The sequence below is a fragment of the Arvicola amphibius genome, chromosome 2 (genome assembly GCF_903992535.2).
Source record: "Arvicola amphibius chromosome 2, mArvAmp1.2, whole genome shotgun sequence".
In the NCBI taxonomy this organism is placed as follows: Eukaryota; Metazoa; Chordata; class Mammalia; order Rodentia; family Cricetidae; genus Arvicola; species Arvicola amphibius.
This window is the reverse complement of record NC_052048.2, coordinates 105,252,226-105,276,320: the sequence shown is the minus strand read 5'-3', so window position 1 is coordinate 105,276,320 and position 24,095 is coordinate 105,252,226. Positions and strand designations below refer to the sequence as shown.

Sequence of the window (24,095 nt, the reverse complement as noted above, 5' to 3'; positions counted from 1 at the left end):
ATCTAATTGGGGGGGGGGGGGGCAGTGCTTACAGTTCTAGAGTGTTAGTCTATTATCATGGTGAGAATATGGTGTCACTCATGGTACTGGGCAGTAGCTGAGAGTTGCATTCTGATCTACAATGACAGAGAGGGAGAAGGAGAGAGAGACAAAGAGACAGGTAAGGGCTTTTGAAACCTCCAAGTCCACACTCAGTGACATACTCAGTCTTCAACGAGGCCACACCTCCTAATCCTTCTCAAATAGTGCCATTCCCTGATTACTGAGCATTCAAATATATGAATGAGTCCACAATGGGGGGGCATTATTATTCTTGTTGATAAGCCCTAAGACGAAAGAGAATTTCCTGGATCACATACATGAACAATTCATTAAGATCAGATAATCCTAGTGTCCTTATGTGAAGACAGCCTCGTGAGAACATATAACAAAGAGTACCATGTAACTACAAAGGTGAAACTTGGGGCAGCGCAGAACCCCAGAATCCCAGAAGGCAGCCAAGACAGTCGGCATGTCCAGGAGCTGAGGGTATCCAGCTTCAGAGGGAGCACTTCGTAGATATCCAGTTCTGATTCTAGCTTCCCAGAACTGTGAGAAAACATTTTTTTTCTATCTCTGATATGGCAGCCTCAGCCGATGATTCCAAAGACAACCACAAAAATCAGATAAACTTTGCTATAATTAGTGATACACCCCAGTAACCTCAGCATGGGCATCTGAGGCAGCAGGGTTGTCATGAGTTCAAGCCCAGCCTGTGCTAAAGAGTGAGGTGCTATCTCAAAAAAAAAAAAATAAAGTATTAAAATTAACATAAAGACAACAGGTAACTTTTATCCAATACTCAGATCACAGACACAGCGGGTTTCACCTGCCTTAACAGGTGGCTGTGGGGCTAGAGAGACGACCCAGTTAGTAGATTCCTGCTGTGAGAGATAAAGACCTGAGTTTAGATCTCGAGACAGGTGTGCAGCACACATCTGTAATACCAGCACCAGAGAGTCAGCATCTGGTGGATTCTTGGTGCTCACAGCAGAACCAGGCTAAAGGAACTGGTGGGTCCCCATGTTATTTTCTCAAAAAAAAATAATAATGGGTGGAGAACGATTGGGAATGATTCCAGGTGTTGACCTCTCCCCTCGACATACACAGGCACTTGCACCTGCGTGCACACACACATATACATATATACATGAAGACTTGTTGCATATATATATGCATATATATATACATACATGAGTATATATATCACAGAGACAAAATTTAAAAAATAAATAAGAACAACAAATAACTTGTGTAATCTCTAGATTATGAGGGGTTTAGTCTCTAAGAAACTAGTGACTAACCACCTTCTCTAGTTTAATGTCTACCCCCTCGGGAAGGGTGAGAAAACCTGTTTTTCTCACACTGGCTATGCAGGCTCTACAGGGTGCATGCTTTCCCTTTGATCCACTAACTATGTTTGATTTGCTGTTTAACTAATTTATGTTCTCTCCTTTGTTCCACCCTTTCATCTAGTTATTGGCTTAATTTATTCTTCCTTTTCCAACTGCCAGAGACAGATGTTTGCCTTGTGAATTTTTTTTAACCTTTTCTTTTTGTAATTAGGACTTGAAGACTGTAAATTTTCTTCAAGGCATGATTTAATGGTAAGTGGCAAATTTTGATGCGAAAGCCATGGCGTTCATATTGAGTTCATATTATCTATGAATTTGTGCTGTAATTGTCCAACTGTCTATGGGTTATTTAGAAACTGATCTTTAATATCTAAATACGTGAAGTTTAATAGTTAATACTTGAAATTTTATTTTGAGCTTAGTTCTTTTATTATGATAAAAACAAACTCCTATTACAGTCATTTGAAAAACACCTTTGGTCTCTCATCCATAGCAGGCTGTACTTATTTAAATGTTCAATGTGCACCCAAATGAAAATGCCACTCCAGTTTGTGGGTGCAATGTAGAAGACAGGTTGACTTTAAGACATGATTTAAGCCTGTGATCTCCTTCATTTTTAAGTGAGGATATATTAAGAACATATTAGACTTCTTCATATTGAAAGTGTTTATCTTTTTAGCACATAATTTTCTTAGGCTATGTCACTAAGCTTTTGAATGTTATGAAGTGTTGATATCACAAAGCTGGTTTGTGATAAAGCACTGTTGTCGTTATGAAGGCGCCCTTTGATGCCTTCTTCTCTGAAAGACTACTTTGCCTAATACTGACACAGATAGATAAGGATTCTCTCGGGTGCATCTTAAAACTCCAACCTTGCTCTCCTCCATTTCAACCTTTGCCTGGAGGCCTCCGTGCTTTTTGTAAAGAGCACACACCTGCTGTGGTTTTACCCATCCTCAAAGATTGGTTTCCATTGCTTGTGTCCATCCCATTTTGACAAAATAACTGATAAGCTGCACTTCAGTCAGCAGTGTTTCTGTGTATCTTCGATTTTCCCACAGGTCTGATCTTCTTTCCTGTATTTCTTGACTTTCGTAATGCTATGAACATATTTCACCGCTAATTTTTTCTTCACTTCCTTTGCTTTCTATGGTCTTTATTTCTTCTCTTAATGGTTATTTATATTTAAGGTACACATCTTTGTACCTTATGAATATGCTGGAAATATGTTGGAAATGTTGGACAAGACCACATGGCTGCCTGTTGCTTCTGCGCAGATGAGTGCTTGTGGACACGATCTGGCATGAGAGCAGGCTGCCTGAGGCTCAGATGTCAGAGCCCACTGTTCTGGCTGGCTCATGGAGTCAAAGACCTTGGGGAGCTGAAAATGCATTTCTTCAGGAGCAAGAGCTTGAGGAGTACAGTACCAGGCACATGGTGCAAGTTCAATACAATACTGGGGAAATAAGAAGTAAATGAGGCAGATGTGTGGCCCTGATTAAGGAATAATAATAAAAGAACCCTGCTTTCCTTGGCTGTGTCTGGGTGTTCTGGGGAAACCCAACCATAGTCTCTGAATTAAATGTTCCTATAAGAAAAAAAAAAACAAATCAGAACCTCAGCCTGTTTATAATCCACTTACTTTATATTGTAGTGAGAAGCGCCTCTTGTTCTTCCCCGCTACCCGACTAGCTTAGACTCGAAATAATTACACAGAATTTAATCACTGTTTGGCCCATTAGCTCTAACTTCTTATTGGCTAACTCTTACATGTTAATTTAACCCATCTCCATTAACCTGTGTATCATCATGAGGTTGTGGCCTACCAGCAAAATTTCAGCACGTCTATCTCCAGCAGTGGATGTATGGCGTCTCTCTAGCTCTGCCTTCCTCCTCCCATGGTATAGGCCAAGCCAGTTCTTTATTCATTAACCAATAAAAGCAACACATAGACAGAAGCAGCTCCACACCATTATATAATTCTAACTCAATTTATGGAAACAGAAGTGCATCAGATCAGAGAAAGTCTTGTAATTACTTCTATTAGTGCTAAATTAGAAAGAATGAACATTCTTCAACTATTCCTACTGATTTCATTCCCCATGACAATCTACAGGTTTTTTTATCTGAGAGCATCTGTGAACGTCCCTGTCTGAGAGCAGATCCAAGGGTGGGTTTGAGACAGTTGTTGGGACTGATTCCTGGGCAAATGAAATTCTGCTCAGAGTCCTTTCCTGTCTCCATATAGTGAAGAGTACTCTCTATTCTACTTTTCTTTCAGTAGTTTCATAATTTATGTTTCTCACTGAGGCCCTTGATCCATGTAGAGCTGACTTTTGTGCAAGGTGATAAGTAGGGGTCTCATTTCTTTCTTTTACATTCGGACATCCAGCTTTCTGAGAATCATTTGTTGAAGGTGCTGTCTTTCTTCCAGTATGTGTTTTGTTGTTCCTTAGAGTTCTAATTTGGGGGGATATTTTGAGAAGTATTGGTTGTGGTTCTTTAAATGTCTTATGGAATTTAGCTCTGAATCCATCTGGACCTGGGTTTTTTTTAGTCAGGAGACTTTTATTTGTTATGAATCTTGAAGTCACTGATCTCTTCTTGGTTTAATTGTGATGGTTTGGATGTGTCTAGAAATTAGTTTATTTCTTTAAGATTTTCAATGTTAATTGAGTATAGATTTTTTTTAAAAGGATTCCTTATGGTTTTTTTTTTTTCTGAATTTCTTGTTGTGTTTTGTTCTGTTTCTCTATTCACATCTAACTTTGTTCATTTGGGTTTCCTCTTTTGGTTAATCTAATTAAGGGCCTGAAAACCTCTCTATTGTTGTTTTAAAAAGAAGCTCTTAGATTCATTGATTCACTGTATAGTTTTGTAGTTTTTATTTTTATTTCATTAATTTCCTATCTACTGGATTCGGCCTTGATTCATTTTTCCTCAGCAATCACCCCAAATGAATGCAAATAACAGATCATGAACTGGATTCAGTAGGATAAACTAGATATGTATGGAAGAAGTGGTCATGAAGTATGAAATCAAGAATTGGAGGAGGAAGCGGGTAAAAATAATACAAATGTATGCATTCTGATGTATGAAACCATCAAATTAAAAACAATTCAATTAGCAGTCTTAAAGTTCAGCTGAGCACTTAGAGAACCCAATCCTATGGAGAAAACACGGAGAGCCACCTCTGGCTGTTGTTGCTTTTGTTTGTTGTTGTTGTTTATCCCTAACTAAAACCCAGCATTTTCTTTTGATCACAAGCAGGAACTGCAAACCACAGTGGCTCAAACCTTTTCATAACACTGTCTTTAGGAGGTTTCAAGAAAATCACACATGCATCGTGAATTACAGCTTCAAGTTGTTTGTCTTGTTTCCTTGTGATTGCTTTGTTTTTAATTCTGTACGTTTACAGTATTATTCTTCTGGTCTGCCTTCACCGGTCTTCCCAAGAATTCCAACCTCATGATACAGCAGCACTTGGAGAATGAAGAGTGAAGTTAATGGAAGTCAGGGAAGGAACGAGGCCAGGAGAGACGGAGACAGAAAGAAAGACAGAGAGAGGAAGGAGAGAGCACATAACACTGTGTGGATGCACTAAATTCTACAAAGAGGCACACTGTTACGTTGTCCCTACTGAAGTTAAAATGTAAGCCAACAGAAGCCTAGGTATGTAGGAGAAGTCTCAAAGAAGCTCACAGTATCTGGGAAGTGAAGAGGTAGCAAGATAAAGCCAGTTTATGAAGATGAACTTCGGGGGTGACACTTGAAAAGACAAGCAGGAAGTTTTGAATAAATAACACAACTAAACATTTCATGAACAAAATATGATTGGCTCAGAAGAAGACAACATTCAGGAGAAAAGAATAGACATATTAGAAGAAGTAGCGAAATAGAAGATATAAATCCACATATGTAACAATCTTGATGAAAGATTCCAAGAAAGACTCCAGTTAGATTCAAAGAATGTCAGACAGCCTGAGAATAAGTGCACAGCAACATTTAGCAATATGGCTAAATGAGACTGTTGTGCACACAAGGCCTGTAACACTGAGGAGGAAACATCTTTCAGCTGCTTCACAAAAGAAGCTCTGGCGTGAGCTCCTGACCCTAAATACACTCTTGACTTCAAGAGTGTTGTGCTGTGTGGACTTAAGTTGTGTCCTTTTAAATGTTCCTTTCCTTCCTTCCTTCCTTCCTTCCTTCCTTCCTTCCTTCCTTCCTTCCTTCTTTCCTTTTATTTTTTCCTCCCTCCCTCCCTCCCTCCCTCCCTCCCTCCCTCCCTCCCTCCCTCCCTTCCTCCCTCCCTCCCTCCCTTTCTTGTTAACTTTTGAAATTATAATAAAACCTCTTCCTTGGGGAAGACCATTTTTCCAATTTAAACGTTGCCCAGTTACCTGCATCTCTTTGTCAATGGTTGAGGCCTCTTGAGCTTTTCCCCCTTTCTTGTTAGCATGCCTATTGTTTCAGGTCTTGGTTAGGCAGCCATGTTTATGAGACTTCATGGGTAATGATTCTCTGACATTTCTAGGAGACACAATAACACAGCAAACTTCCTGCCCCTCTGGTTCTTACAGTCTTTGCTTACCCTCTCTTTTGCAATGATCCCTGAACCTCGGGAGCAGGATTTGTGTTACACACTGATCAATTGGAACTGGGAACCACAGGATTTTCTGTTCTCTGCATGTTGATCAGTTGTGGTTTTCTGTAATGGTCTCCATCTGTTGTGAAGGAAATTTTCTTTGATGATGGGTGAGAGCTCCACTTATCTGTGGGTCTAAGAATAAATATTTAAAATGTAGTTAGATATTATGCTGGTTTAGTAAAGTGGTGGTTGTAGGTTTTCCGCCAAGATCTATGACTTTACTAGCCCTGAGTATTTGGCTCTTTCCAGTGCAGGGAATAGTTTTCCTCCTGTTGAATGATCCTTAAGACTAATTTGGGAGTTGTTGGCTACCACGAAGAAATGCATGCCAATATTGCACCCTTAGGGTTATCATGTCACACTGGTCATTGTTGTGGTCCTCGGGTATCATAGCTGGGTAGGACAGTTCTTTACTTCCCTCCCTTGGAAGCCAGCTTGGTTCCTTCTAGTATCGTAAAAGTTACAGTTCTCAGGGAGGAGACTTTCAGGTCAGTTCCAGCTTGGTTTCTCTGGGTCCTGTATCCAAAATACAAGTTGGCTTCAGTAACAGGGACTTAATTCTCACCCCTCAGAGGCAACAAAGGCAATAGTCATGGGCTATAATTTCAGGCAGTCTCTTGGACAACTCTGAGACCAACAAGTCAAAAAGGGCTTCTTAATACTGGTGTTTGGCTTTTGTTAGTCTGTGGCTCTTGTGGGGGTCATTATCAAATGGAAAAGTTTGTTAAAGCTATATATGTACATTTATACCGTGACTACATATATTATTGATATTTTTAGCTAGTTAATAGTACAATTCCTTATGAGTTTTTTTAGAGTCTTAATAATGTTTTACCAACCTTTCTCCTCCTTCTGCATTTACCTCTCTCCCTGCTCCCTAATTAAAGCCCTCCTCTGTTTTTCCCATTTACTCCTTAGACATCTTGTACTCTCATTATTCCCCCGTCTACTGCCAATTACCCCGTTTGACTTCCCTTGTGTCTGCAGTTACTCTGTTATATACCTGCATCAGAAGACCTGGAGCTAGAGACCACAGAGTCCTTGTCCTTTGCTAACTTATCTCTGCCTCCTCCCACCCATCTCCACAAGTTCTCAAGAAGGTGGGTCACCTTCGTACTTCAGTCTCTCCTTGCTATCTGATTATTCAACATAGCCAGGGACTGTTGTGTGACGCTTTCCTCTTCTGGATTTGGGGGGGGGGGGGACCACCACCCACAGTGGCTTATTCTTAGTTATGAATGTTTGCCTTTGCTTGACTTGTTTCTTGCCAGCTTTTCTTAACTTAAATTATCCTGACTAACTTTTGCCTCTGGGCTTTCATCTTTCTCTATTTCTGTATACCTTTCTTTACTTCTTTCTCCGTGACTTGCTGTAGAGCTGAGTGACTGGCCCCTGATGTCCTCCTCTCCTTGTTCTCTTGTTTCTTGTTTCTCCTTCTATTTATCCTTTCTGCCTGCCAGCCCTGCCTATCTTTGCTTCTGCTTTGCTATTGGCTGTTCAACTCTTTATTAGGACCATCAGGTGTTTTAGACAGGCAAAGAGTCACAGCTTCACAGAGTTAAACAAATGCAGCATAAACAAAAGTCACACACCTGAAAATAACATTCCCCAACAAAAGACATCCTGCTCGTGTCCTCTATGGAGACAATGTACAAATAAGACTCTAGCTTTGCCATCTCTGGAGTTCTAGGGCCACACTAGAGCTTCATCAAGTTTGTTAAGAACCCAAGGCGTAATTCCTGCCGTGGTGCTACTGACTCACAGATCTGCTTGCAGCAATGTCCACCCCCTTTGTGGCCCATGGTGGCATTCCCAGTGGGAGTTATACCAACCTCTATATCTCTGAGTAAGTTCATGCCACATGCTACTTCATGGGGGCAACAATACAATCATAAGCTATCTCATGAAAAATAATGTTATTCCAAAATCACAGAACCAAAACTGGGTTTGAAACCTTACTATACCTTTTGGTATAATATAAGATAATCATATAAAAGATGCCTAGAGACAGAAAGACTGAGCATTGATGTGTTAAAAAAGGAAACAATAAACCCATTTAGTTGAAAAGAATTAAATATAAAAAATGGTAAGAGAATGGTAAGAGTTTAATACGTCAACTTAAATTTGACATATTAAAACTGTGATTATTAATTAAAATAGCCATAAGCATAATTAATATTTTAATGAAGTTATAAAAAATACCAAAACTAAGCTTAAAAGAAGTGATAGCATGAATAGACAGTTTGTGAAAATAGAAGGATTAAATTAATGTGCTGAATACCCTTCCCAATTGTCATGGTCGGGGGCCAGCCTGGACTATAAATTATTTCTCTGACCAGAGGGGTGGCTTGGGAATAACTGAGGCACAGTTCACACAGCAATATTAGGAGGGAGTCTCAGGGTTCATTCAAATCCTGAAGATCACCTGTGCTTATTATCCAAACAGCTTTTATATCAAAAGGTAAACTGAGGGGGAAGTTCATTAGCATTCTGTTCTGGGGTTGCAGGACATCCACAACAATGTCACATTGACTGAATTAACACCTCTTCCCCAGGCGATCTCCATCTCCCACAATTACAAAGAAAGAGCAGAATGACATTAGCATATCCTGACCCTTTGTTAGGATGGCATCAGTTTGTCTGGGAAGGCTAGGTGACCACCTTCTGGGTGGCAAGTGCAAACTGTGGCCTTAAAGTCTGGCAGCCAAAAAATGTAGAATTGTGGGCCTGTATAATATGGCCCTACACCCAATAAATATAAAGAACTCAAAAAATTAAGCCTGTAAAATGTGGAAGGAAATAATAATAAAATTGATGAGCAAAAAGCCAAAAAAGCTTTTCAAGAACACAGTCCCTACACACACACACACACACACACACACACACACACACACACACACACACGCACGCACGCACACACGCACACATGCATATGCATTCACACACACACGATGAAGTTATAAAATTGCCATTTATCAGCTGTCACAACAATGATAGACATAGTCAAGGATCATCAATGGACATCTCAACTATCACACATGTGACATGACATCCCAGCCCCTATTATGAGATCCACTCCTGCTGATGCTCATATCCCTGTGTCTTTCTTTATACAGGGACTGTATATTTCTGTACTTTCTGAAGTTATGTTAGGGTTTCTATCTTATTGTTTGTTCTGAGGGCGATCATCTGTCTTATGCATCCATTCCCTGGAGGTAAGTGGGAAGAGAAGGATTGAGACCTGATTATGATTGCAGGGCCACCTGATCTCAGAAGACCTTCATAAGAAGACTCTTAGCTCCTGAGTCACAAATACTATGTGTGACAGTTACTCATTCTTGAGGTGTTGCCCCTCAAGAAGTAGGTAACTCATTCATGTTTATGGTCAGAAATGTACTACTTAGTATTTATAATATGTATTACTTATTTTATAGTGGATAAGTCTGGAGTCACTATCTTAACCAAGTGATTTAATTAACACGATGAGAGTTGAAGATTTAGCATCATGCCTTCTAGTCTGATGTATTGTGGTATTTATATATATATATATATATATTCCCAAATATATATTATATTTATATTAATATATAATTATTATATAAATTTTATATAATTAATATATAAAATGTAATAATATATATTAATGAAACAAGGAAGAGAGTTTAAATAATCTCAAAATATCAAGACTAAAGCAGTCCTTGGCACAGCAATACATGACTCTGAGCTGAACCTAAGGACAAAGAAAGCAAAAGAGAATGGGCATTATTAGGAAAATCTGTATAATTTGAATTAATCTTTATTATATTACCAAAAATTCTGTTGATGAAGCATAAGCTTCACACACACACGGATAGGACCACAGTTTGGGTGTTGAATATTTCCCCAAGTCTATATGTCAAAGAGGCATTTTGAATATTCCCCCGAGGTCTATGTCCCTGGGTAGCACCACACAAAGCCCTTTTTCCCTTTAGTGGACAGGACTGATGGTCAGTCTTTCAGCTACTTGTTGTGTCCCTCTGATATAGACAGCTGGGCCTAAGCCGCCTGACAGCCTCTTTCCTTCTGCTTCCAAGAAATAGGCTGATCATATCTTACAGTTAATACTAACTGTCAACCTAAGGGACAAAACTTAGGTGTCACTGCTCTAGAGACAGTAGGACCTGAAGAACAAAGAGAATACATGAGGTGAACTAGCCTCATGCAATAGCCAACTTTATTCAGAGTCCCAGACAATTTATACTCTGAGGGTTAAGAAAGGTCACAAGAATAAAGTTCTCAAGAGTTCAAGCTGTCTACAGTCACAGTCGCAAACTACATGGGACAAAAACATGGTTTTTTTTTTCGTAGAGGCATAAACACTGAATTTAAAAACAGCATCTATCAATGAGTAATCTGAAGTAAATCCACTTCTAGCCTCTGCACTTGGGAGGAGCACAAAAACACATTCCAAGAACAAGTCCTTGTTCTGAAGAAATGAAGTCACGAGACACTTGCCTTGCTTCCTTGGAGTATTATCAGCAGCAGTGAGAATTTGTCTCACAGGACTCCATTCCTGAGCTGGACTCTGACATCTGGGCACATTGTTGAGGTAGTTTCTAGATGGATTTAAGAGAAGTGGGGAGACACACCCTGAAGGAGAGTGGCACCAATGCATGACAGGAGTCCTGGACTGGGTAAAAAAAAAAACAGAAACTGAGTTGAACACCAGCATTCATGTGTATCTGCTTTTTTAGATACAATGTACCAGCTGCACCTAAGTTCCCACTGTCAAGGCCTCCTTACCTTGATGGCTGTGTGCTGCCTTTACAATGTTTCTGTTAACGTGAAATTAAGATAATAGTTAAAGAGACACTGATTCTCTTTGGTGCACATTTCAGAATGAACTCTACATGCACCATGGAAACTTCTGGGCCAACCTGCAAGAAATTCACATCACATAGCCCCTCTCGGGATTTTGGATAGTCAGTGTTTTACTTTTATGAAGTGAAGCCCTAATGCATAGGAAACAGTAATGCAGCTCTTATGAGCAGCCCTTTGAGCACCAAATGCTCAAAATATGAGCTACCACAGTTAAAATCTTGTTGACAGAGGTTTCTGTCTCACCTTGCCCTGCAGCCATTCAGTCCTAAAGAAACACACAGAGGTCTTTATCACTGAGGCATTCTCATCTTGCTTCCTCTGTGTCTGGGTGACAACTGCAGACTGAGCCTTTCCCCTTCCCAGAATTCTCCTGTTCTGTTGTCCCGCCTATACTTCCTGCCTGGCTACTGGCCAATCAGCATTTTATTAAACCAGTATAACTGGCAAAACTTTACAGGGTACAAGACCATTGTCCCACAGCAAAACCTGAATTGTATAGCTTACCAAGGCAGTCTAGTGCAAGCAAAGTATCCTGGATTAAAGATTATGGGATGATCACAGAAAGGGCTTCAGTAATCACCAAGAAAGACAAAGTATTTATCAAATTAATAATTAGCTTAAATTTGATCAAAAGATATTTATGTTTATTTACTTGCAGTATTTGAACTAATACCCAGTCTATCAAGTCTAACATGATGAATAATCAAAACCAAGTTAATAATTAGCTTGGATTTGATCAAAAGATATCCATGTTTATTTACTTGCAATATTTGAACTAATACCCAGTTTACCAACTGTAACACAATGAATAACCAAATACTTGTGTCTTCTTCAGACCATGTGATGAATCTTCCCTTTGTAATTTAGGTAAGAGTCTCTTTAGACCTCTGATTTCTCAGAGATTAAACTCATGTGCTTTTCAAAATGCAACTTCAAATGAGTTACATGATCTCATGCCTATGCTAGGTTATTCTACAAATAAAAATTGCTTAATATTCCTCATCCAGTAACGTAAGGCATATATTTTATACTGGACAAGAATAAAGGGCTTGCTGTAAGCCTTTGTCCATGGACCAAAGCTGTAAAATTATAGGCTGAAGACTGGGAAATCTGAACTGCCTTGCTCCTGTGCTTCTGGGTCACAAACCTGGGGATGCTCAGTGGCCAATTGTAAATGGTTTGTTCCACATTTGCTTGTCCATCATTGGCCATATGAAAACTACATATTTGCTTTCCAAGTTTTCCTGCCTGTGCAGCAGTAAAGCCAACATGAGCATCTCAGGATGCCTGTCTGTGGACTGGGGCTTTGCTCAGATGTTGTCAGCCCATTGGCAAGGGTGCAGGAAGGCACAGACTTTTAGCTCAGACTAGTGTCTGCTGTCCCAGCCGCAGCCTGGGTTCAGGTCCTGAGACAGGGAAGAGGCATCAGTGCAAAGAAATGAATTGTTTGACCACCCGATGAATTTCCCACAAGTGGCCGGTCCTGAATAGCTCCAGGCATCTTTGTTTATACATCAAAACAAGCATGTTTTCCCACACTAACAAGTTTTTCCCATCTTCCAACCTATAGCAAAAACAAATATGTCAAATATGGTTTTTTTCCCCAACTTTTACTTCAGAACATCTTTAAACCCAAAACAACACATCATTTTGCTAGCTTGGCCAAATATCGAGCCAGGTAGATTCTGTCTTTACAAAAATAAAGGTGATAAACATAGGCACTCTTTGCAAGAATGCTATTGTTCGAAACATATTTACAGAAATAGGGGTGACCGGCCTCCAATCCTGTCAGCACTAACTTAGAACAGCTCCTGCTTCTGAAGTGACAGCTGACATCCCCAGGCAAGAAACCTAAGAAGCATCAGCTCCCAAAGAATTTTAGGGGAAGATAGTCAAGAAAAAAGGGGGTGCCCAGGAATGATCATATCTGTCCCATGCATGACTGACAAGAAGACACTAACACCGCCAAGAGAATCATCAATGTTACAAGAGAGAAGAGAGCATGCAGGCTGTGTGGTCCGGCTGTATTCTGCACTGTCCTGAAGTCTTCTGGTCCTTGCCAAGTGAGATTGTCCCCGTGGGCTTTTGCCTCATTGGACAAGCACTCATAAAATGGTTCAAAACTCGGCTGCACGGCTTCCAACAGGTTTCCATTTACATTTATACTAGGATGGTGTGGATCTATAAAACTCAGTATCGTTTTTATGATATTTCTTTTGACATAAACCTGATCAAATATGAGAAACTCTTAACTGAGACTGGAGGCTTTTTGGAAAGTTTGGGTGGTAAGATGGAATCAGGCCCCAGCCCTGTACATCAGAAGGAGTCTTCACAGTGATTGGGTACTGGGGTCTAAGTAAACGCCAAGAAGGGGCACCCAGGAATGGAGACCGCTGTGGTCGAAGGAGTTGGTACTTTAGTTTGCTTTCTTTTTCCAGAAAGTGGTTTCTGAGGATGTCCTGAGAGTTGCCGGGCTAGGTTATGGTGTGGAGATCCGCAAAGACCAAAAGGACCCATGACTGTCGTCAGGGCAAAGTGTTGCCACACTCAGAATCTGAGAAGCTTTGCCAGTGGAAGTGGTCCCAAAGCATCCATAAGTACCAATGGTGGTATCACCAGAATCTACCCCACAGCTTCCTAGTCTTTTTTGGCTCAGGTGCCCTCTTAGCCTTTTGACCCTGCCTCAGCTCTGCCCTTTGCCTGCCAAGGTGGGAAAGCAGTGTTCTCTGCAAGAAGATGGGAGCCCTCTTTGCTGCTCTCACAATTTAGTCCCACCAGCTCTGACTGGAGGTGGAAGGGCAGAGCTGTTGGGCCGGGTTACCGGGCATAAGGCGGGGCTTGATGGTAACGGGCGGAGCTTGGTGGGCGGTGAGCAGGGTAGTAGGGGCCGGGCCGCTAGAAGGTGGGCGGGGTTCCGTGCCTCCCCGGCTCGCTAGCGCAGTGGCTGCTGGCTCTGTCCGCCCCAGCCCATCCAGAGAGGGGCGCGGGCGCCGTGCAGGCGCTGGACTTGGGAGCTCCGGAGCCCGAAGCGCGCGCCTAGCCGCGTGGGCGGCGATGAGCGCCGAGGGATCGCAGTCCCTGGCCGCCCCCCGCGGGCGTCCTAGTCACCTATTGGTGCCCGCGCGGGTGAGTGGGGTCCCCTGGAGGCCCTCTTCTGCCACCCCTGAGTCCCTTCGGCTCCCCTGTTTTCCCTCCTCTTCCAGCACCCCCTCCTTTCTTTGCGTCCTTGTGTCCCACTATCCGGGTGGCTCTTGTGGGCGGGGGTTGGCTCTGGGCCCTGGGCACAGTGGACACCACTAGCCCCTGGGCACCGCAACCTCGTCTTTCTTACATCACAGCTACCAGCATGCAGGATTTAATTTTCTTATCTTGAACATCTGGGTCATGGGGCACAGGTGCTTTCCTTTACTGCGTGGTAACTGTGGTCTTTCAGAACGTGGGGTTTAGGCTTTGCCCAGCATTTCTTCCAAGGATGGTCCCTCTGACCCCAGGCAGTGGCTCTTGCAGCAACTCCGGCACTATGCAGGGGTTTTTGCTGTGCCCCTGATGGGGTGTGGTGCCAACTGCCACTGCCTGTCGCTTGGTCCACCAGATCAGGACCTCCAGAAACCAAGGGGACGCTGACGGGTCAACTTTGCAACATTATTTTAAAGAGTCTATTTTAGCGCCTACCCAACACCCCTCCCCCATCCTTATATTTTTTAAAAAACAAACAAACTATTGATTGACAAAACCCAGAATTGTTGGCTTAAACAAAAACGGAAAGTTCTTGGAAACCTTCAAGTTGACACCCACACAGCACAACCGAGTGTTCTGGTAAGGGTGCAAGACGGCAGCTGTTTAGCACGGCCTTGGGAAACTGCATGCATGCGTGTCCTGGGGTGCAGTCACACCTCCTCTTTAACTTTGCTCAAGAGTCCAGACCCTCAGCCTTACTAGAGATGGAAGTCCTTTTAGGGTAACTAAGGTTTCTGAGGTTGCAGGCAAGAGTGGCTGTCCAGTCTTCTGAAATAGGTATTGCACTGTGGTATGTTTAATGCGTTGAGACCGATGTATCTGCTTTGAAAGCCTTACCGTAGTTCTAGCAATTCCGTCGATATCTTCAACGCTTTTGGTGGAATGTGGTAGGATTCTGTTGAGGTTGTTTTGTTTTCTTCATACTTTGTAATGTGAATAATTACCCAACTACAGCAAATGTGACTCAAACCTTAGAAAACACACTTGGATTGCCTGGAAACGGTAAAAAGAAAAAAAAAAAAAAAAAAAAAAAAAGCTCAGAGGCTCACGAGTCACTGGCTTTCTGTCGTGGTATTCTCAGGACTTTAATAGGGTGTCCTCCCATGGTGCATTTTGGGAAGCCGTCTTGCAACAGGTCTTGTTAGTAACTCTTATAATTAGAGGAGGAATTGAACTGGTTTATTCGCCTTTGAACCTACCCATGATCTTTGGCAGACTTCAGTTTTAGGTGCATGCATTACCTGGAAGCCTTCAAAGAGGCTCATTGAACTCCCTGTCAGTCACTGAAGTTGCTAGACAGTGCAAGACCTGCTCATGTGTGACAATAGCCTTGATGATGTAAGTTGGCCCCTCGGAACTGTACTTGAAGGAAACTTTTGCCACCGTTGAGGCCATATACTTCAGTCATCACGCAGAACACACATGAGATTTGCTGGGATGCAGTGCTAAGCCCCAATGAGAGGGGCTTGAGTTCTTAGTCAAAGAAAATCTGCCAAGTTTGACATTGACACATTCTTAGCGACACAGCATTGTGTCGATTGTACTTCCTGCTGCCGCACTTGAACCTTGGATGAATGGTGCTTCCTTGTTAATCACTGGTGCATCGTCATTGAAAAATCCCTGTTTCTTAGCAATTGCTGTACATAATATTACCGAGCTTGCAATACCTAGCTGTGCAATTGTTTCAGAGAGCAGAACTTAGTGCCTCTACTTAGAAAAATAATTATAAAACAAAAATGGAGGAAACTATTGTATTCCTACTTTCAATTGTTTGTCTGAAGTCAAAAGCTTAATATATTCCTTATAATGGATGCTTGTTTGAATCACAGCAATTGGGTTGGATTTGGTGTCTCACATGCTCTTCTAAGTTAGGTCAGTTCACAAAGTTCTGCTCCGAGGATCAACCATCTCATAGATTGAGAGTCTACAATTCTCAGCAGGACTTGTTTTTCTGTTTTTAAACGGTCATCCTTCAATCCATAACAGTGTGAACCGGTAAAGTACAGTTTCATAGGATGGTGTGCCCTGCCCATGGGAAGGCACACTTAGTAACGCTATCACTTAGCCATTTTTCCAGAGCTGCCATTGCTGCAGAGATCAGTTGGGCAAGCACTGTAGGATCCTGTTACTACCCATCGTTTCCTGGTGCTGTTATGTGTCCTTCCTTCTTATAGACACTTTTCGATCTCAACTCGGTGCCTGTGACATCACAGGCCAAATCCATGTTTTTTAAAACAAAGAGTTACCTGGAGTCTCCACCTGGAGACTTGTCTCAGAGCGAACATTTGAACAGGACCTAATTTAGAACACTGGGTTTACTTGTCAAAAATATCAGAAATTAAATTTCCTTTTTTTTTCTGAAATATGTGACAACCTCTTACATCTACATATTGACATAGTTTTCAGTTTTAATATAGATGTATTTTCCAAGCCAACTCACATAACCATCGTTAGAGAGGCTGGAGGGCAACACTGAAGCACAAAATGAGAGGGAAATCATGGCACCCAGGCTCTTTGCTGTGAGGTGGTTATGTTCTCTGGAGCCTGATTTTGTGCTCTGCTGTGAGCATATGTAGTTACTCCGTCAGGGAGGGTGAGCTCCCTGTCCTTCCTGCTCCCTTGTGCCATGCTGTGCAGGCACCCAGGGGGTACACTGTACTTACAGTGTGTAGCATTGGAGAGAATTAGCAACCCCAGCCTCGGGAGCCCATATATCTGTATATCTCACCTGTATAGTCTCCAGAGCAGTTCTTAGGGTCACTTGCATTCTGACACCAACCACCCTTAGCAAATGACTATCATTTAAAACTCCCAGTTTCCATATGTAGTGCATGGTGGTGCCATGACATATGCATACATAGTCATGCATTTAGATATAGTATTCCAGTATCACGGAAGCTGGCCATTTAGTTAGACTGAGCATTTTTGCTGCATAAAATGAAATAAAGAAGGTTTCAAAGGCCTTCCAGGGAAAAGACATTCATAATTTCACGGGGAAGGCACTTGAGCTCTTTCCCTTGTGTTCCAGTAAGCTTCTGACAGGGACTGGAAAACTTGCATTGTTTCTTGCCACCAGGAGGTGGTGCTGTCTCCTCGGCCTCACTGGAGTCCCATTCAGACCTCGGAAGCCGGCTTAGCCCTTCTATTTCTGCACTAAGCTCCCCTTGCTGACTTGATCCCCACTTGCGGACATTCCTGGCTTCCTCTGGGAGCATCTGCTGTTGTTCTTCTCTACCCCTAAGGACACACAGGGCATCTCTGCAATCCTATCCTGCCGGTGACAATGACTTCCTAGAACTATCATCCGGCACGCTTCGACACATGCTATTAAAAAGTGCTGCGAGGATTATGTCATTCTTTTTCAGTTTGAATTTCCTTGTTTAATATTTCTTCTCAGATCTGGAATTATTATTCACCCGTTACATTTTTATTAGGCGAATAATTAAGATTTAAGGAAAGTGACTATGCCTTTTAGCTTACTTAAGGCTGTAATTGCAAAGTTATAAAAATGTCAGGTTATATTCTTAACACATAAGGTATTCTAATTTCAGAGACTACTTACTCCAAAATTGCTGAATTTTCACCCTGTTTCCCTGTTTTATCTCCATTACCTTTGCTTGCCTACACCTTATCTGTCTTATTATGTGCAGTAATGTTTTTTTTTTTTTGTTTTTGTTTTTTTGTTGTTTTTTTTTTTTATTGTGGAAGAATGATGCTGATTCTAAACTGTCAGCATTTTGACTTACCCAGCTGGGACAGGCACCAAAATCCATTTGACATTTGGATAGATCCCACTAGATTACAGCACTGACTTGTATTACGATAAATACACTCGCACGTGATTTTGAAATGGCTATGCCCACTGACTTCCATTTTGTGGATTTATTTCTCTTATCGCTCTTCCTTGGACCCCAGCTTCAGGAGCAAATGTACACCTCACTCCAGACAATAGTAAAGTCACTTGAGCGCCCACCAATGAAGACAGAATATATGTATCTATTTCTATTTTAGCTGAAAAAAGTGGATGGCAAATCACCTACCAAAGTTGAATCCCATTCCTAGAGCTGGTTTTAGCAAGCAGAGATTTAAATGGTCGTACTTTATTTTTTAAATATTCATTTATTTATTATGTATACAATATTCTGCCTGTATGTCTGAAGACCAGTAGGGGGCACCAGATCTCACTACAGATGGTTGTGAGCCACCATGTGGTTGCTGGGAATTGAACTCAGGACCTTTGGAAGAGCAGGCAATGCTCTTAACCTCTGAGCCATCCCTCCAGCCCCCAGACAAAAATGTAACCATAGGATCACACTCAACTCCAAAATAAAACTTTGATGTCACCACTGAAATATTTAGCAAAAGCAGTCCATACTTGTGAAGTGTGGCCTAATTGCCAGTAATTCCAGTAAAATCTAAGTTGCTTTCCATGGGAAACAGCTACTTTGCACCTAGGGCAATTCCCACACTGTTGGCTGACTCAGCTTTTAGAAGCTGAACAAAAAATTCCTCCTCCTCGTGCCCTTTCCAAGATGAGGTAAAAGAGACGGAGCCGGCCACCCCCAACTTATGTCCCTGATTCTATGATTCTTTCTGTAATGGCAAGAGGTATCGTGCTGTGCTCCATTTGCTGGGCGTGTCCTCTACTGAGGACGGGTTGACTTCATCGCCCCAGTCCCACACCGCTGTGCCTTTGTCTGCAGGCAGCTTCTCAGCTTCGGACCATGCTGTCAACTGTCCTTTTAGTAGGGTAGGTGCCCTAACCACGTTTTTACACTGAGGTATATGGGATAGCCACTATTCCATATATTTTGCATAACTTTTTGCCTATTACTGACCTGGTCCTGGGCCTCCCTGAATTAAGCCACTATAGTGTTCCATGGACCCCAAAGCTGTGTGCAGCCACTTTGATTGGGTCAAATCTGCTTGAGGGTTCAGAGAAAATAACTCCAAGTCTTACCTTCTACCATAACCCTGAACTGGGTCTCCTTTCTGACACTCGCATGTCAGAACATCATAGAGTCAACCGCAGTCCCGTGCTGACTATTTAGACGGGGCCCACTGGACTCCTCACTGAACCCCTGGCCTCCTGGTTTTCTCACTTTTATTGGATAGGCTCATTTCCTCAGCAGTCATGCTACCCTGCCCTTCCTCCAGCTTCCCTATCACGGGTTCGTTATAAAAGCTGTCTCAACCAGGGCCTCCCACCAGAATGCACTGCTGTCTGTGTGCTCTTCCCACATGCTGCCCTGTGCCATCCTTAAGAGCAGTGTGTGTGTGCCCGTCCCTTATGCAGGGACAGTCCCAGCTCTGGTAGCAATATTATCTCTAAATGAGTGGAAATTGTGCCCTTTTTCTGAGGAGGAGGCAAGGCTGTGGTATCTCTTGTACTGTCAGACGCCAGAGCCGGTTAATTCCGTTGTGTTTATTCATGGCTGCCACTGCCAGGAGTGAGGGAAGAGAGCTCCGTTCCTGATTCTTGATCATTTATCTTAACTTATTATTAGCTTATTTATATTTCAATAAATTATGTCCTTTTATTTGTACAGTTGCTAAATTTTAATTTTACCTGCGAGCATAACCATTAATAGTTAAATGTAATTTATTCTGTTCCCAATGCCGAAGATCGTCTTAGTGATTTCTTCAGGTAATTATGCTTTTCCAAATGGCTCTATCAGTTTGACTTTTGCACTGTAATTACCTGGAGTGTTCATTATGTCCCTAGTGAAGTGAAATTACTTCTCCTCCCTGAAACCCGGGGTGTTCAGACTCCACAGCAGTTGGAAGCAGCCTATTTAGAAGCACATGCTGGTGTTGACGTTGTCGACGTTGGTTAGATTCTCTTGTTTATTCCTGGCGGTTGGGGAAAAGGCCGTCTTCCTAATAGTGAGAAGTACACCCTGCATATGGCACCACTGTGTCCCTTTCCCCAAGCATTGTCTTGGCCGGCACTGGAGGTTTCAGAGGCCACGCCACCTTCTTGCAGTATTACTGCTTCACAGTCAGACCTCATTCAGTTCTAGCTGTAAAAACACTGTTGTGTTTGCCGCAAGGTAGAGACCCTCGTTTTCCGGCATCACTAGAAGCACTAGGTATAGTTCTTCTGCGCCCTGTGAGAGGGATGGAGAGTGTGCATGGTCACCAGCACCACCGCCATCTCTGGAAAGAAAGTGAGACGTTGTGATGCTGAAAAGTATTTCACTTAGAAAGTACCGTGGGATTGATTGTGAACGTGACCACAGACACACGCGTATAAGTTCCATAATACACAACTGAGCTACTCATGACCAGCTCACTATGCTGGGAACTAGTGATACCAGTGTCGAGAACGAGATGTAGATACAGATCTGTCTGGGGACTCTGCCTGACTCCCAGGTTTCATTTATCTTTGTTGTTTTAGGACACTGGCTTCACCATCTAGCCAAAGATGACTTTAAACATCGGATTCTCTTGCTTAGCCCTCCCAAGTGTTAGACTTACAGGCGTAGGTCACTGTGTTTGGTTTCCTGTAAGACTGAAGATCTAAATGAGCAGAGCCTTTCTCCGTGTCGGTGACTGGTATAATCAGGGATACGAGCAGAGGCCATTGAGAGAGGTCTACATTTGAAGGATGGAAAGACAGAAGCTGTGCACACTATGTGTCTATGGTGAGTGAAGGCTTTTTGATGCAGGAGCCTGTCCTTTAACCAGGTTAGTGATTATACTGATCAAGGAGACATAAAGAAGGGGCTCCACCTCTTTGGTAGCCTCTTCTGTTTGGGTAGAGGAGTCTATGAGCCCAGTCAATAACTTGAAAACCAGAGGTGAAGGAACAGCTGGTGTGGGGGTGGGGATGGAGAGGAGACAGAACTGTAGAGGATGCAGAGAGACATGCCTCCTCAGGGGCAGGGAGACAGTTGAGTTCCTTGTGTGCAACATGCTCCACACAGGTACACTTAGATCACACATGGTAGCTATAGATGTATGCTGTACCTGTACATACCACGATACATACTTCAAATAATTGTACATGCCACACGTGTATAAAATGCACATGCTATATATATGCATATATAACATGTGTACATGTACACATGTTTCACATATGCATATAACAGATTCATTTATTTGTATCTGTGCATGTACATAGCACCTACACCTGTACACATAAGTGTAGATACCATAAACATGCATATCAACACTCTTACAAGTTACGTACATACACAGTACAAAGAGCACTCGTGTACACTGCATGCATGCTTGCAGTCCAGCACACACACATAGGCAACACAGACGTGTATTAAACACATATTTACTCAACACATTTGCCCATACATTACACAGAGCACACATGTGTGTGCACTGTCTACCTGTCTCTGTGGAATTGGGGCTATTAGAGCTAATGTTTCTATTTCCTTTGCACATCCATAGTGGAAAAGATTCAGGGTCATAGTGCCTGCTCAAAAAGACAGGACACTCCTAGAAGGTGGCAAAGGTCCGTTGTAGTGACCTTACTAAACTGCTCTCAAGGCAGATTCTTACTAACCAGTCCCAATGCTTCCACAGTTTTGAGTCTCACTTTTTTTTTTTTTTTTTTGCGAGTTCCTAAGAACATGTCTTATGCAGTTGGGCAGGGTTTGTCCTGAATCATTTCGGTAAGGGTTGCCCTTGTCACGCCTGTGGCATTGTGTGTGAGGTCATTACCATCAGTACACTCCTTTGTCAGAAACAGTCCAGAGCCTGCTAACTCCACACAGTTAGGCAAGCCTAGGACCTGTTCCTGCGGAAGTCAGCTGGAATCTGACAGACTGAAGTAGGTTCCCCATGGAGGGCTTCTTGGACAAAATATTCAATGTATCTGGGAAGGTTTTAGCTCTGTCCTTCCATATGTCTCTTCCGTGGGCGGTAGAAGTATGGTCTCCTAAACTTAAAGCCAAATCTGGATTTGTACAATCATGAAAGTGTATGTAGTTAATATTGTCTTATCCAGAGGGTGCAATTGAGATATGATTTATGTATAACTTTGAAGTGTTTGACACAATGTGTATACAGTGTGATCTTTGTTATATGAATACCACATGCACTTACATAGTTGCCAACGTGTACCTAGAGTTATGCTCTAAGGACTTTTTGGAGGATGTCATGACTTTAGTTAGCAGCAGCCCATCAGGTGGGCATGGTTGATGCTTTAGACAAATGTCCTTGCCTGTCCAGCAGCGGCATCAGCAGGGATATGGCTACAACAGGCCCCTCTGCATCCTATACCTGAGAGAAATGATCGTCAGGATCAATAAGAATAAGAAGATCAGAAACCAGCAGGGAGGGAGGGACCCCTTCATTTTCTTTTGCGTTTGATTTGTCCTCAGTCTCATGCTTGTTTCCAGTGACTGATGATGTTTGGGGAGGCTAGGAAGCCCTTAGGAAATGGACTCCAGATGCAGGGGAGGGTTTGAAGGAGACACTCACTCCTGGATCTGATTTTGTTTTTTCTTCTTCCTGGTTCCTTCTGCTGCCCATAGTGACTGCCTCATGTTCCCACCGTTAAGGTTGGAGCATTGCCCACTGTGCATTCGCTGCCACAATAAATGGAATCCTCCGAAACTGTGAGCCAGAACAAAGATTCCTAACCCCAGACTGTTTCTGACTGGTATATTGTTACAGTGACACAAAAGGGATGGATCCACATTTAAAGTCAGTCAGGTGTTTTCCACTCTGGCTCACTAAGGTGGCAGCTGGTGTGCTGACTCACTAGTACAAACTGGAGACAGTTGGTAGGTCAGGGAAGGTGGCTGCTGGGTGCTGGCTCATTACCACAAACTGGAGACGGTAGGTGAGGGAAGGTGCCGCTGTGCACAGAGCTTGCTGTGTAAGCCTTGGGAGGGGATATAAGGAAAGCTGTGTGGCAGATTGTCTGAGCTTTGTGTATTGGTGGAATTTCATGTAAAAGCAACTCCCTGAGTGTGAAATGTGAATGAGGCTTCTAGCTCTAGAATTGTGGCTGTCAATTTTGAGAAAGAAGATTTTTTCCTCTTGAGTTTACTCAAAAAACAAATTGTTTCTAATATTCTTTTACAATCTGGAAGAATAAAACTGATAAAACATACCTTATAATTCACTTCACAGTAACAAATACTTGGTTCAATACATTTGTAAAATAGAACATTGTCTGGGGAAATATTCTATATTAAGCTTATGTTTATAAATTTTTTTGCTGATCATTTTATTGATTTATTATTTTGGTTTTGTGGAGCTGGGGTCTTAAGTCTCACTACGACGCCCAGGCTAGCCTTGAACTTGAACTCTTCCTGCCCAAGAGGGGCTTACCAGGAGAGAAGTGCCAGGCCTGGCCCTTCCCGCAGGTTGCCTCTTATTTTATATTTCTTGGTGGCTATAACTATAGAGAGCAATATTTTCATGTTAAAATGGCAACTTAAAAGTTTTATAAAGATATGACATTTCTTTGAAGCTGAATTGGCTTAGCTTTTATAAATTTCCTGTAATTGCTTTGGAAGAAAAAAAATCTAAAGTCAACACTGTCTAAATTGGTGTTTAGGGTTTGAAATGCAGTAGAAACTGATTTATAACTGAAAATGTTATAATGTAAAAAATGGCATTTTAAAATAAATTTGTTCATTTAAAACCCAGACAAATATGAAAAAGTACTGAGAACTTCCAAAGTTGTTTGTATTTGAACTCTCTTAAAGCTAGACAAATGTGCAGTTTCTTAAACCTTAAAAATACTTTGCTATTCATATAGTCCTGATATCAAATGTGCATAAATGACATTTGGGATTTAAAGATAACAAGCTAGGTTAAGACTGGATAAATTAGATTCCAATTCAGAAACTGTTAATAGCCAACGATAATGAAATGCTGACTCGTGCACACTGGCTGGCCCCCTCTTCTGTACAAAAAATGGGTTGTTCTTTCTAGCAAAAGAAAGATGAAGAGCATCTCATACTATATTCATTACTCAG

The 24,095-nt window shown here is 42.1% G+C and overlaps 1 protein-coding gene across 1 annotated transcript in view; it reads left to right on the top strand.

Annotated features, from left to right (window-relative positions):
• Nucleotides 1-13,868: 13,868 nt before the first annotated feature.
• Sntg2 (syntrophin gamma 2) overlaps nt 13,869-24,095 on the top strand; it is a 225,607-nt gene continuing 215,380 nt past the window's right edge. Inside the window, exon 1 of the mRNA XM_038318977.1 lies at nt 13,869-14,028. Coding sequence (XP_038174905.1) covers nt 13,957-14,028 — 72 coding nt within the window. The 5' untranslated portion in view covers nt 13,869-13,956. The remainder of the gene's footprint in view (nt 14,029-24,095) is intronic.